This window comes from Ixodes scapularis, unplaced genomic scaffold, assembly GCF_016920785.2.
Source record: "Ixodes scapularis isolate PalLabHiFi unplaced genomic scaffold, ASM1692078v2 PGA_scaffold3__209_contigs__length_174095766, whole genome shotgun sequence".
NCBI lineage: Eukaryota > Metazoa > Arthropoda > Arachnida > Ixodida > Ixodidae > Ixodes > Ixodes scapularis.
In genome coordinates this window covers 125,927,419-125,941,457 of record NW_024609868.1, presented here as the reverse complement: position 1 = coordinate 125,941,457, position 14,039 = coordinate 125,927,419, and the positions used below count along the sequence as shown (strand labels likewise).

Genomic DNA, 14,039 nt, shown 5'->3' with positions numbered 1-14,039 from the left:
CCGGACGCTCCAGCCTTCCCTTCTGTGCAAGTTTTCTTCTATTAAACGGTAAAACTTTTGAGATTCCCCCAACCCTTGAGCAGCAGTGGAATGGCCACTAAAAAAAAACAATCGCCGCGCTTCACCGCTGATGAAATATCTATTCTATCGGGGCTTGTCGGCAAGCATAAAACGATCATTGAATGCAAAAAGACAGACTCCGTATCTTCGAACCTCAAAAACGAGACCTGGGAGAAACTCTGCAATGAGTATAATTGCTTACCGGGCGTTAGTCCACGGGACTCTAATCAGCTCAAGAAGTGTTGGGGGAACCTCAAACAAAAGTGGAAGAACGAGCGCTCGGACGAGAAGCGCAAGACCCACAAGACAGGTGAGTGTTCTGTCCCTGCTCGTCCATGTTACTCGGAGTGATCGATCTAACCTAGCATTTGCGATTGGCGAAAGATCATATTGGGAAACCTTTTCGCGCTTCCTTTTTGTCAGCGTGTGTCATTCCGCATTTTCTTCAGTTCAGTATATAGAAAGATCGTGATATGCGCAATGTTCCGAGTGCCGTGGATTATCCCGCTCCCGTTTAGATCCACTTTAGCTATGTTGTACTGAGGCACGCAGCAGATGTCGACATATCTTCCGTAGGGGAAATAGTTGTTTTGCATGCGAAATGGCATAATATGGCATTGTTGCAGTTTACTCTTACGGCGTTATTGCCTTATTGATCAACCTACCTTTCTATTTTTTACCCGTGTCACAAAAATATCGTGCTAAAACGTCCCAGCCTCGTCTATGTACAGGAGTGTTTCTTTAGAATATTCAGTATGTGCCTATATCTCGACTGCTTTAATCAAGTGACTTGACATACACGATTGTTCCTTAGGAGGGGGGCCGCCCCCCACACCCATGAGCGCAATTTCTGTGCTTGTGGGGGCAGTAGCGGGGCACATGGCCACCCGCCTTGACAACGATAACGACTCCGACGGAGTCGCCTATCTGCCCCCTGTCCAGAACGAGCCAGTGGTGCGGCTGCTGGAGGGCATGGTCGACTGCGACCCAGTGTACGAGTATGCAGGTACAGTGTTGAGACACATCGATCTGCACTTTAGGCCACTTGTAGGTTGCGTGTGATGGAAAAATATAAATAAAGGGACTCAGAATTCCAGAACGGTGAAGATAAGACAGAAGATATTTACAGTCGTAAGAAAAAAAAGTAAGAAATAAAGCAGTGTAGATATATAAGCAAAGTTCAGTTCGGCAAATCCGCTTACGGCACGGTGTTGCACGTCGGCATTGGCATGGAGTTGGCAGGCTCGCTTGGCACAAGCGGATGTTTCCCAGCAAGCTTGGTTAACAGCCCCACGGGCCTGGATTTGTCTGTCCGGGCTCTTCCTTGGCTGCCAGGACCACTGCTGTCGAGCCGGGTTCCGTGTCGTGCCCGCCCTTTTTTCACGTATCACAAGCCTGTGTCATCTTCCTCTCATCACGTCTTCCTTTTTCATTATATCCATCTCTTGCTTTGGCCTTGCTGCCTTCGTCTTCTAGTTACTCACACCTTCACCACGTTCCCTGCGTCTTCTTTCTCGTTTTTTGCTCAGTCCTACTCACAGTTTTCATGTATGTCGTTCTTATCATCCTTGGTTCCCCCCCGGCACAGTGTGCACCTCACAAGGGATTGGTAACACAGAATCCATTCTATAGCTTTGTAGTAATGTTGCACAAATTAACCGGCCACAATGGCGCCCAAGCGTGGTATGTTACTCACTCGCAGAAATTTCACGAGGCTTGGTTTCTTCTTTTGGTAAGCCTTTTTCCACTCCCCGTGTTTCCTACCGTCCCGTGCTTCGGTCACGTCCGCGTTTGTTGTATTGGTTTGTTTTTGACCGTTCGTTTTGTGACTGCGGCAATAGTTTCGCACGCTTGTGTTGGTTTCTGGGCGGCGTTTCTTTTTCTGTGCTTGCAGCCATGCTCACACGGGAGCAGGAAGCTGCAGTGGCCGCAGCGGCACAAATGAACCTGCTCAAAAGGTCGCGGTGATATGCAACTTCGTGATGCAGCGCATGGCCCTCACGCCTGGCCAGCAGGAGACCCCGCCGCAAGAGCCCCGACCACACTTGACTGTACCAGTCTACGTGGGGTACGACGACGTTAAGTCCGTGGCAGACTTCCTGGGGGAGTTGCAGACGTACCACCTTGCCTACGGTGCCTCGTAAGCCTTCATCATGGACCGCATTGTCCCGCTGGTGTTGCAAGCCAGTGCTAGAAGCTGGTTGGGGTTGCAGGCCCCGTTCACGAGCCAGACAAGGCTTCGAGAAGAGTTCCTGCCTGTGGACTACGCAACGCAGATTCTCCGAGAGCTCGAGGCAAGGCCCACAGCACTTGGACGAAAGTCAGGACCGGTATGTTCAGGTCATGCAAGAGCTCTTCAAGAGGGCGGACCCGAATACACCGGAGTCGGACAGAGTAGCTCGGGTCAGAAGACTGTGCCACCCAAGATACCACGCCTGCCTCATCGAGGAAGCTCTTCATGCTGAGCGGAACTACGTGCTGCCACCACCAGCCAAGTACGCACTCAAACCAGCATGCCCCGAGGCCTCCACGGAAGTGGACTGTTCGAATGAGACCTCTCTTCCCCACCACATCAACCGGGAGAGTTGGCGTGACATGTATGGCGTTCGACTAACTCTCATCGAGAGGTCCCTGGAGGTCACAGCAGTGCCTGTGAGGATCTCGGGCGGGGGTCGCCACGACAGGTGGGAGGTCGTTGGCCGTGCCCTATCGCAAGTTGGGGCCCAACGGAGATCACTACCCAAGCGAACCATTTGTATCAGTGTGCTCCTGCAAGTGCTGGGGAAAACTGGCACGCTGCGGTCGAAATCCCGCAGCAAAGCAGCATTGACCCCCGCCGCAACGGAACAAGCCCTCCCCACAACAGCTAATCGCAAGCCTGGTAGAGGCCTTCCCATAGTGGTTCTTTACCAGATCACTGGAGGCGGGCACCTCGGTGTGGGTGACCTAAGCAGGCAACTGTTGTCGGACTGCTGCTACAGGTGCGAGCAGCCCGACCACCAACGAAACTAGTGTCCAAGACTTCTGGACACTACAAACAAGAGGTGGCACGAGACGGCGGGAAAGGGGCTGGAACCAGAACAACCAGGGAAACTACCACGGCCGCCAACGCTGAAACCAGACAGCCACTGGCTGAAAGCCGTTACAGTCCCGGTGCTGCGGCAGTGAGGCCGCAGCACAGATTTCATCGGAATGTCGAATCCAGCCCGAGCCTATCATCATTGAACCGTGCATGACGATCACTTTGCTCAGTTTTCCTTTTGCTGCACTTTTGGATTCTGGGGCCGCTGTCTCACTTAGAGGGGATTTCGTTTTCGAACCCTGCAAAGCAAGAAAGATAAGTCTCCGGGAATGCGAAATTCGACTACAGCTAGCTTCTCTGACCTTCGAGAGGCTTGAGAAAATCTAGACGTCGCCCGAGTGCAGCAGTCGTAACGGTACAACTAGGGGCAACGTGACCTGCAGTTCGAGTTGTCGCAGTTTAATTTGGATACAGCTGACGGCAGCAAAGGGCTGGAACCAGAACATCCAGGGAAACTTCCACGGCCGCTAACGTTGAAACCAAACAGCCACTGGCTGAAAGCCGTTACAGTCCCGGTGCTGCGGCAGTGAGGCCGCAGCACAGATTCCATCGGAATGTCGAATCCAGCCCGAGCCTATCATCATTGAACCGTGCATGACGATCACTTTGCTCGGTTTTCCTTTTGCTGCACTTTTGGATTCTGGGGCCGCTATCTCACTTAGAGGCGATTTTGTTTTCGAACTTTGCAAAGCAAAAAAGATAAGTCTCCGGGAATGCGAAATGCGACTACAGCTAGCTTCTCTGACAACCTTCGAGAGGCCCGAGGAGATCTAGACGTCGCCCGAGTGCAGCAGTCGTAACGGTACAACCAGGGGCAATGTGACCTGCAGTGCATTTCATGCCGTGCAATTTATAAACATTGTACCTCGTGCTAACGGCTTGTAATCCAGATATCGGTTTACCCATCTTGTGACAGGGGACAACTACCTACCTGGCAGCCCTTCTATGGACGTCGCCGAGCCAGAGGCAAGTGCCAGTGTCACAGCAGCTACAGGAGCAGACCCGGGTCCCCCCACCGAGCAGACCGTACCTGCTCCTGCAGCTGCTTCAAGCTGCAGCAGCGACAGGGTGGCGGCGACTCAGGATGAAGGCAGGCCGGCCAGAGGGAGAATGGTGCTCCTAGAGCAGGCTCTCTCAGCAGAGAACGACGTACGAAGTTCTCTGCTGAGGGCAGAGTCTGCCATTCGAATCAAGCTCCTTGAAGAGGAGCAGCAGATGAAGGTGGCAGAGCACCAGATGAAGGTGGCAGAGCACCGTGTGCGGCTCCAGGTGGAGCAGACGAACTTAAAAATTGCGGAGTGGAAGCTCAGGGAGCTTCAGCAGGGAGGCGAAAAATAAAAAAAAGTGCCAATGCCTCGACTTTTGAAGGGATCTAATTTATTTCACAGAAGTTGAAAGCTGGGGCTATATCCAGAAAAGGATAGGGTGCGATTTCAGCTTGTTTCACATTAGGCATGCTTTGAGAAAATGCATAATTACATAATGGCTCCTGCCCTTCATCTATTATCATTTGGGCTAGTAAAAAGCCACTGCACAGTCACTACAGCAAAGGGTTTGGCAATATTTTCACATTTTTATTGGTGAATAAACAGGAATAGAAAAAACAGTAAAGGCATTTGCGAAATACACACACAAAAAAAACTTATTAACATATGAACATACCTCCAGACGATGCTTATAGGACAGTTTCATTGGACGCCGTGCTATTTACTCCAGTACAATGAAAAAAAGCCACTTTCACGACAAAAGCTTTAAAGGGGCGATGGAACAATTTTTCGTACTTCGTGAAGATACTGCGTAAAACAAATCCCCAAAGTTTATGAGCTATGAAACACGCTTGTGTTTTTAAACCCGTGCAATAAAAAACGCATAAGAAAAAAATGAAATAAATGGCAGAGTTTCCCCCTTTAACTTGCAGCCAGAAAAAGTGGCCAAGTGATTTGGAGACGATTATATGGCACCAATGTTAATCATAGTACAGGACACGCGCCGAATCGCAAACATTGTTGGTTTGGCTATTGTCATCGTTGCAGCACTTGGACACGAGCCACTACCTGAATGATTGCCAAGCTGTTATCACATGCCCAAATCGAGTGCTCACGCAATACTATAAGGTCCAATCTGTGAGCCGCATTCAAATATTGTCACTCTGAGGGGGGACTACACCGACAATGCGACCCCTGAGCGTTTGTGTAGGAGTGATTGAAAGAAAATGGTTGCTTTTATCTGAAATTACACTGCAACAAAAAATGTTTCTTGGTCAGCGGCATTGCATTTAAGTATACTAGGGTTCCTCTAGTGCCAGTAAGCTTGTGTAAAGTGAAAAACATTATAACTGAATATTGTTCCACCGCCCCTTTAAGGCAAAGCTCGATCAGACATTGCAGAAGGGAGCTTCCACTTCGAAAGAAGTTTCTACTTGAAGCTTCTTTCGATGATTTGCTCCCGTTTCTGTATGCCCGTGAGGGAGTCCTCCACGGTGTCCACGGCGGGTGGCAGGTGGACTGGCCGTGTGGCCCTCCTCCTGGGTCTCCGTGCCCTAGGCACAACTGGCGGAGCTCGGGGAGGTGGAGGCTGTGGGTCCTTTCTCAGGCAGGCCAGGTTGTGGAGTGCAGCGCAGGCTGTGATGATCTGCACGGCCCGACGTGGCTTGTGCTGCAGCCTCATGTCGAGGCAGGGGAAGCGCCGCTTCCAGATGCCAAAGGCCCTTTCGACAGAGTTTCTCGTCTTGATGTGGGCCTTCTGGTACCTGATCATGTGAGGGAATATCATGAGTGGCTAATTAAACTATAATATTGCCTGTAGATCCCTTTCATATCTTTCTCCCGAGTAGCTCGATTTCAAAATGCTCCAGCACAACGCACTAGCCGCAGACAATGACAAGCAGGAGAAGCTTCACTTGTCCCGCCTCCAGCATCAGCATCATACATTCGGTAACACATTGTCATCTTGTGCACTTCGTGCATGCATGTGCAGCCAAAGCATGCGAGAAGGCATTGAGCGTGCTCTGGAGGCAGGGCAGAAAGACTCCCTGCAGTTCTCATTGTGTCAGTGACTATAATCCTCAATAAGGGCAGATATTTTCGGGGCTAACGTTGTCACACCCAGTATCTTACTTATTTTGTTCATACATTATTTAACCATCGCAACTAGCGCACAAGTTCAGTAGTCTTACTAATGTTCCACGTTTGTATATAATGTTTTCCTTGTCTTTAATAAAGTAGAAAGTTGGGCTAGTTGATTCTGGTTATACATAATGACAAATACACAGCGCAAAAGGACAAAAACGGAAGAGACACACCGGATAGAACAGAGCGCTGTTCTATCCGGTGTGTCTCTTCCCTTTTTGTCTTTTTGCACTGTGCATTTGTCATTATGTATTTTCCTTGTCTCCACACATAGCCCTACATTTGCTCAGGCACTTGTAGGATTTACTTGCCTGCCTCGTGGTGTGTTAGCTGGACCGGGATCTGCCAGGGGGGTCATCAGGAAGAAGAAGCAGGCGTAGCCCATGTCCCCAAGCAGCACCCCTGGTACCCGGCGTTCCTCGTACAGCACCCGCACACGGGAGTTGTCAAATATCCGGCTGTCGTGTACCGACCCGGGCCAGCTCACAACCACATCGTAAAATTGCAGCTGGGGGCCGGTGACAGCCTGCAAGTAGATTGCGTTGAAATGAAACATGGAGACATGAGTAAGAAAAATTAGTGGCAATGGTCCCATCGAATGAAACTGTCGTAATACTCGACAAATATTTTCATTACAAAAACTGCTCAAGTGATGTGTTCTGACAATGTCAATATGAACATTGTAAGCTTCGAAAAGTATGAATATTGCAGTTCATTTGGAAGCGAATATCAAATAACGTATTATTTGAACTACTATTAGAAAATTAGAATATTCGTGCAGCCCTACTTTTTGCACATAGAATTCGTGCAGCCCTACTTTTGCACATAGCATCAAGGGGAAAAAAATCTGTACTTTCTTAAAGGAGCGATGCAACAATTTTTGTACTTTGCGCAAATACCGCTTAAAACGGATCCCTAACGTTAATGACCTATGAAACAGGCGTTCGTTTTTCACCCCACGCAATAGAAGTCCCAGAAAAAAATTAAAGAAAAACGAGCAGCGTTCACCCCCTCAACTCGCACCCAGAACAAGCGGCCACGTGATCTGGAGCCGATTATATGCCGCCAGTGTTGATCATAGCCACGCGCTGGGGTTGGCAAAGCGCAGGACACGCGCTGAGTTCCAGACGTTGTTATGGCTCGGCTGTTGTCATCGTTGCAGCGATTGGACACGGCTCACAACCCGAATGCTCCTCGAGCTAGCAATTGTCACGAGCCCAAGTCGAGTGCCCACGCAATGCTCGGGTCCAATCTATGAACCGCATTCAAATATCGTCACTTGGGTGTACTGCGACCCCCGAGTTACGTCATCAAATTTTGCAAAGGAGAGATTGAATGAAAATGATCGCTTTTGTCCTTGAAATTACACCGCAACAAAGGAGTTTCTTTGACAATGGCGTTGCGTGTGAGTATCCTTGAGTCCCAGGTGTGCCATTAAGCTCGTGTAGAGAGAAAAGCATTCCAATTGAATATCGTTGCACAGCTCCTTTAATTTTCAGTGGCATCGCCAACCATGTCATGTGCCAGACGCTTTAGAGCAACATGTAGCAGGTTATTCATTCTGGCTCAGTTTGGCGCAGCAGTTCAACCACTGCATATAGCGAAGCAAAGACGAGAGGGCTTTGACTACAATGCTTGGGGCAGAATTTCCAAATTTCATGCAGTCGAACATGAGCGCATACTCCAATGAATAACATCTCGCGATCGCGCAAGCGTTGCTCTTTAAACTCTAAATTCGGTAAACCGCGGTAAACTCTGCACTCGTTACCTGGACGTTGATTGAGAACACTCCCTTGCGGTTGCGGAACACCTCCGCGTCGTCGCCGCCGGGGCTCTTGATTCGCACGTGGGTGCAGTCGATGCACCCGGTGACGCCGGGGAATTTCGCAAGTGCGAAGAAATCGAGCATCACCGTGTTGAATTGGGCGGCGCTGGGAAAGTGAACGAGGTCCCGGAACAAGTGCCTCGCGATCAGCTGCGTAACTACTCCGACCGCGCGGCACACTGTCGGTTGGGACACGTTCACGAGGTCCCCAGTCACAACCTGGAAGGTCCCGGCACCATAAAACCGCAGCGTGACCAGCAGTTGCAGCATGGGGGTCAGCGGAAGGCCTCTGCAGTCGGTGCTCGTTTGTAGCGGCAGCATCCCGAGCAGCTCTCGCACGGTTCCCTTCGTAAAGCGGTACCGCGCCAGGAACTGCCCGTCGTTGTAGCGCTCCATTGGGTTCTCCCTATCCCGAATTGATGGTCGCGGGACTCGTGGCAAAGGGAACGCGTCCCCGAAGACGACATCGCACGCGCGAGTTGCGAATTCGAAGGCGGAGATCCTCTCGGCGACGTCGCTTCGCCAAGCCGCCATGTTGAAACGACTACGAAGTCGCGTTCAAGATAGGTCCAACGCAGTCTTGAAATTTGGGCACTTCAAGTTCGCTTCAAGCTCCGTTCAAGATCGGTTCAAGTTAAGGTGCGTTTATGAAGCACGCTTGCTCGTCGCAAGACGGACTTGAGCAAGTTGAAGCTCGACTTCAGAGCAAGTCACATCTATGAATTCGGGGGTAAGTGAGCACTCGATTTGGGCTTATGGCAATCAATGCCTCGACGAACATTGGGGTGGTGGCTCGTGGCCAATCGCTGCAATGACGAGAATAGCCGAACGCTAAGATTATGTGGAACTCAGCACGTGCTCTGTGTTTTACGAACCCCAGCGCAGGGCTTTGAGTGAGTGATGAGGGGGTGAGTTTACTGGGGAAATAACCGAGGAAAGAGGGGAAATGCTGAACGAGAGGTTAGCCACCCAATAGAGAGGTCATATTTATCGTTCAGCTTGGGAAAAAGTAAGGAGGGCTTGCGACTGTCTGTCGGAATTAAATCAACAAATGAGAGGTCCGTGGCCTCGAGGAAATCAAGGATATGCTAGAGTACCTTCATCCTTGTCGCTCATGGTCCTTTTGGTAAAAGCAGGCTTTGAGTGTCTTGGTTGTCGATGTTACTTCCCACGATTGCCTTTTGACGATCATCCCTCGGTTCTGCGTGTTTTGAGCACACTAAAAAAGTGTGTTGCCAATTTTCTGTCAGGTCGCACTGGGCACTCTTTAAAGCAGGTTGTCGTCGGATGAGGGGCCAACAAATAAGTCCCTTATTTGTTGGCCCCTCTCACACAACCAGTTTGCAATTTGTGAAGTAAAGATTGTTGTTCTGTGAATATTTTACTTGGAATAATTAAAGGTTGTGATCAAGATGCCTTTTCGGGCGAGGGTTATTAGTTTGCGCCTCGATGTGAATAATGCTTTGTGCATAGGTATAAAGGTGATGTCTATTGCTAGTGATGGTTTGTCTTGGGGTTCATTGGCAAGAGCAGTCGATTTTCATTCTTATGTACGCTTATGTAATATGGGATCCATTGGCGGCATCGGCACCCGATCACGCGACCGCTTGTTATGACTGCGAGTCGAGGAAGCGAACGCTGCTCGTTTTCTCAATTTTTTTTTACGCAACTGACGTTGTGTGGGATAAAAGCTAGCGCGTGTTTTGTAAAGTATGAGACTGAAGGGCTCATTCTAAACTGCATTTACTGAAAATATTAAAATTGCCACACCGCCGTCTTTTAAGACTACATTTAAAACACACATTCACATTCAGAAACAATATGCATAGTTTCTGTAGATACGAGGAACCTCCAGAGAACTTCATTTTTGAGAACTGGTCTGCCCCTCATGACACCTTTTCACGTTGGCCGTTCGGGTTCACCCATGTCTGGAGGGATGCTGTGGTGTTGCCCCTCTCTGTTTGCAACTCCAGTGGCTGGTTGTGTTTCCGAAGCAAAATCAATGTTCGTGGTGTTTGGGAGAAAAGAAGGACTGCGTTCTTCTAGCCGCAAAAATAAACTACGTTTGGACAAACGCTCAATCTCCGACCAAATATAGAGATTGTGATTAGAACCAGGTGCCAGCGTTTCAAAACTTACGGTTATCCGATTCAAAGGTTGGACGTGATTTTCGGAAATTTACAGTATGATAATGGTGGCCAACGCAACCCGCAAATACAGGGAGTTTAGTGGCGTCTGCTTCTGGGATCCCGCCTCATTTTTTAATAGAAATCTCCGAGAATTGCTCATCACTTTCGAATAAAATACCGGTGAGTTATGTAACTTTGTCTTCTCGTTCGAACCCCTAATGCTATAAAGGCGACTGGTATTTAGCTTTTGACGCGATGAAAACAGAACTTTTCTCCTCTCGATTGCCCGGTATTGGGATTGTTTGCCTTTGCCGCAGACGCCAAGTACGCGTCCGACCAGCCAACGTCGTTTGTTTTTCCGCTCCTTCGGCCGTCGACCAGCCCTTGGCTGGCGGCCAGAAGTCCGGCCGAGGGGTGTTTACATACCGCAGATAGCCCGGTCCCGGTGGCCCGGATTTGAAGGGAGAGAAAGAAAGGTAGTGCGCTGCTGTTATTTTTCTTCCTGGATGATGATCCCTCTTTTCCTCTGGGAGTACGGGAGAAGAGGTCTCTCATCACGGCAGAGGTAGATTGTTGTTATGCCAGTTTGTATACTCCATCCACACCTAAGCTGGCAGTGCGGTGGAAGCGAAACACTCGTTGGACCAGTCATACGTCTTTCTTTCGCTACGTGGTCACGCTCCGGCCAATACCCACGCGAGCAGAGAGATGAGTCATGTCATGAGTCATGTGATGAGAAAGAGGCTGTAAATTAGACTTGCGGGCGCGTAGTTCTCACCGCGTTGTCAGCTTAGGGGTGAACGGAGTTTAGCATCACGTAAGCCTGGTGAGTGGCTAACGCTGATATGACGTTGATGGTTCTTCTTTTGGTTTGGGATGTCGAGCAGAGAGGACGCCTGGTGTCCAATTTCGGCCACCTCGGGAGCGAGATTTAATTAGACTCTCACCGAGCGCACCAAGATGTACCGCTATACGATATACTATAAGTCCGTCCGCAGATAACGCTACTATCTGATAATACCTATATGTAGCTTCGCCAAACGTGTATCGTCATGGCGCTATTAGTTTTCATGTGCTTGTTGTCACCGACCGATCTAATGCGCCGCGATCCCGCGCATATTATTTAATGCGCTATCGTGTCTTTTGGTAACCCCCCCCCTCCCCCCTTTTCGAATAAAACAAGTCCTTATATTTCTACGTAGATTACGAGTCAACCGTGCTTTAACTAACGAGCGACTTCAACTCATCGGGCACATTAAATTATCAAAGTGCGGTTCATGCATCATAGTAACAGAAAGATAGCCCATCGTCTGAGACTACCGTAGAAATACCGAGAATCAGCCCATTCCACAATAAGCACCCACCCTCGCAATTTTGTGATATTCTAAAAATACGCAAAGGACATATATTTACACATTGTTGACCCAAGGAGCGGCCATCCCCAAGTTTTACATTATCTTCACATTTTGAGTCGGCGCTGGCTCGGGAGTTTCCGCTGCATAAGGAACAGTGAGCGACGTTCATCGCTACACTGAAAACACTGGGCATATATCCCTGGCACATTCAAACACTGAGCTTTTACCAACGGGCTTCCAGATGAAGAGGACCAACATCCGGCTTCGATTGACTTCTTCGATGCACCAATCCCAGAATCCAGGCACTAGCTGTGCCTTGTTTGCAGAAACCTGAAATTGTACATAGCATTCTCATAAATTGGGGCGATTCCGATTCTCGATTATCATAGATTGGGGCTACATATATAGCATTTTCTGATAGATTGGGGCGATGGGGACCTTTTCTAGCAGCCCTGGTCACACCATGTGCGCTTGTGTCTTGTAATCGCTTTCGATACAGGAACCAGGAGAGTACGGTCGCATGTTCTAATGGGGAGCAGTGAAGAAAAAACCACCGTTACCTAATGAGTATGTTTCAAGCACTAGTAATCAAATTACTTTTCGAATGCCATGTACACATGTTTAGTGTCATCGCCAAAATAGTCCTGACCAGTGCCTTGATTTAAGTATAATGCTACAGGTACAAAAATGAACATAAAAGCTTAAAACTGCTCAGCTATAATTACTGTTGTTTTGCCTGCATTATTCAGAAATACTCGGCCTCAGAAATACACATTGTCCTCTGCAAGTTGTGCCTAGTGGCCGTGACTGTAATGCGACTGGACGGTTACGCTGAACACTTCACTCTAGCCAAACACAACTGGTTGGTTAATCAGGTGTTCTTAAAAAAGTGTTAGTTACATTAATGTGGGGAATTAAAAGATTGGATGGTGTCTAGAAAACATTAGCTCACATAAGACGAAATAAACTCCTTTGGACTGATTGCCGCGCTTGGAAGCCCTATAGGGTTTGAGCACATGACTGAAGCTTTCTAAACATGTTAAAATATCTTAAATATTCATCAGCTCGGCGAAGTACAAGAACGATTAAGACGTCTCTTAATTGTGCTAAGATTAGCGCGTCATCGCGTGAATTTGGAGGGTGCGTGTGCTCCTGTTCTGGAATGCGCACAGGTCACATTGCACTCTCGAGCGGCGAGAGTGCCTATCATATCTACCGGATTTTGTTTGTAGCTCGGCATAATGAAGACACACTCTAAAAAATGCCTGCGCGTCCACTTACCCGCAAAACACTCAAAGAGCCAATCTCTGCGATCTACGAAATCACCTCAGCGAATGCGGAGGCGGAACATCTGTTTAGACCTAAAAATTAAGTCTGCGCTGTAGCATTACGCAATGCAAAACGTCATGCTTGCATTGCGTAATGCCACAGCGCAGACTTAATTTTTGAGGTCTAAACAGATGTTCCGCCTCCGCATTCGCTGAGCTGATTTCATAGATCGCAGAGATTGGCTCTTTGAGTGTTTTGCGGGTAAGTGGACGCGCAGGCATTTTTTAGAGTGCAGCGTACTCGTACTGGAAGCAGGCCAACGGGAGGTCGTTGCTAGGTTGCGGAACCTCGACTTTAGGTGTGTAAGTGCAAAAAAAAGATCAAAACCAAAACTTACCGACACGACGATTCTTGTGTGTTTCACAATGTTCTCATCGCATACGGTACTGGAGATGAGCGTCAACGAGCGTCTCAGTCGCACTTCGCAAAGAAGTCTAGCTGCGACGATGAGCTGGGCGATGTAAACAATGCCACAGGCAAGCAGCTGTGCATTATTACATCACGGGACAAACAGAAACAAAACCAATGAGCTTGAAAGAAAGTGCAAAGTTTTCTAGACAGCTAATTACCGGGTGAAACAAGGAGACGCCAGGCTCTTTAAATCGACCGGAAAATTCGGTTTCTTAACCTACCGCGCTACGACTTTGTGCAGCGTTGCTCGCAGATGGTGCATTTTTTTTTTGTAAAATTTGCAAAGAGCGAACTTACCCGAGGAAAAAGTAAAGAAAGAAAAAGGCTTAGCTCAAATTGAAACGCAGCGACGCCACCGGTCTTCAAAGAGCACGGCGCCATTTCGCACGGGACACAAGAGATGGCGCAACGAACGCCGCCAACGAACGAGCATACGGCGCCGAGAGCCAGCGTCTTTAGCAGTCGATCTTTTCGACTCAAAAGCGGCGCGCGTTCCGCCGGCGGCGACAGTCGCAGAAACAAAAAAGTGAAAGCCGTTTACAAATCCCTGTAACGCCGAATTGGAGCGCAGCTCTTTAGGAGGAGGAGTGAAGGGTACTGAGGGGAGGGTAGACCCCTCCTCCTCCCCTCATTCTTTAATATGCTCCGGGGGGGGGGCGGTCACGTGACCTCGGGGGGGGGGGGGGTGTCACGTGACTTCGGGGAGGGGGGTCACGTGAC

The 14,039-nt window shown here is 49.1% G+C and overlaps 2 protein-coding genes across 2 annotated transcripts; one reads left to right on the top strand and one right to left on the bottom strand.

Annotated features, from left to right (window-relative positions):
- The first annotated feature begins 268 nt into the window (after positions 1-268).
- Positions 269-4,480, top strand: LOC115319533. The gene is made up of 2 exons (XM_042292620.1): positions 269-1,066; positions 4,059-4,480. Exons 1-2 carry the CDS (start codon positions 898-900, stop codon positions 4,478-4,480), a joined length of 591 nt encoding a protein of 196 aa, XP_042148554.1. The 5' UTR covers positions 269-897.
- Positions 4,481-5,537: 1,057 nt separating this feature from the next.
- Positions 5,538-8,773, bottom strand: LOC115329635 (putative nuclease HARBI1). The gene is made up of 3 exons (XM_040213244.2): positions 8,039-8,773; positions 6,582-6,796; positions 5,538-5,891 (listed from the first exon to the last, which is right to left on the bottom strand). The coding sequence occupies exons 1-3, from the start codon at positions 8,627-8,629 to the stop codon at positions 5,558-5,560; spliced, it is 1,140 nt and encodes a 379-aa protein (XP_040069178.1). The 5' UTR covers positions 8,630-8,773; the 3' UTR covers positions 5,538-5,557.
- Positions 8,774-14,039: the final 5,266 nt, after the last annotated feature.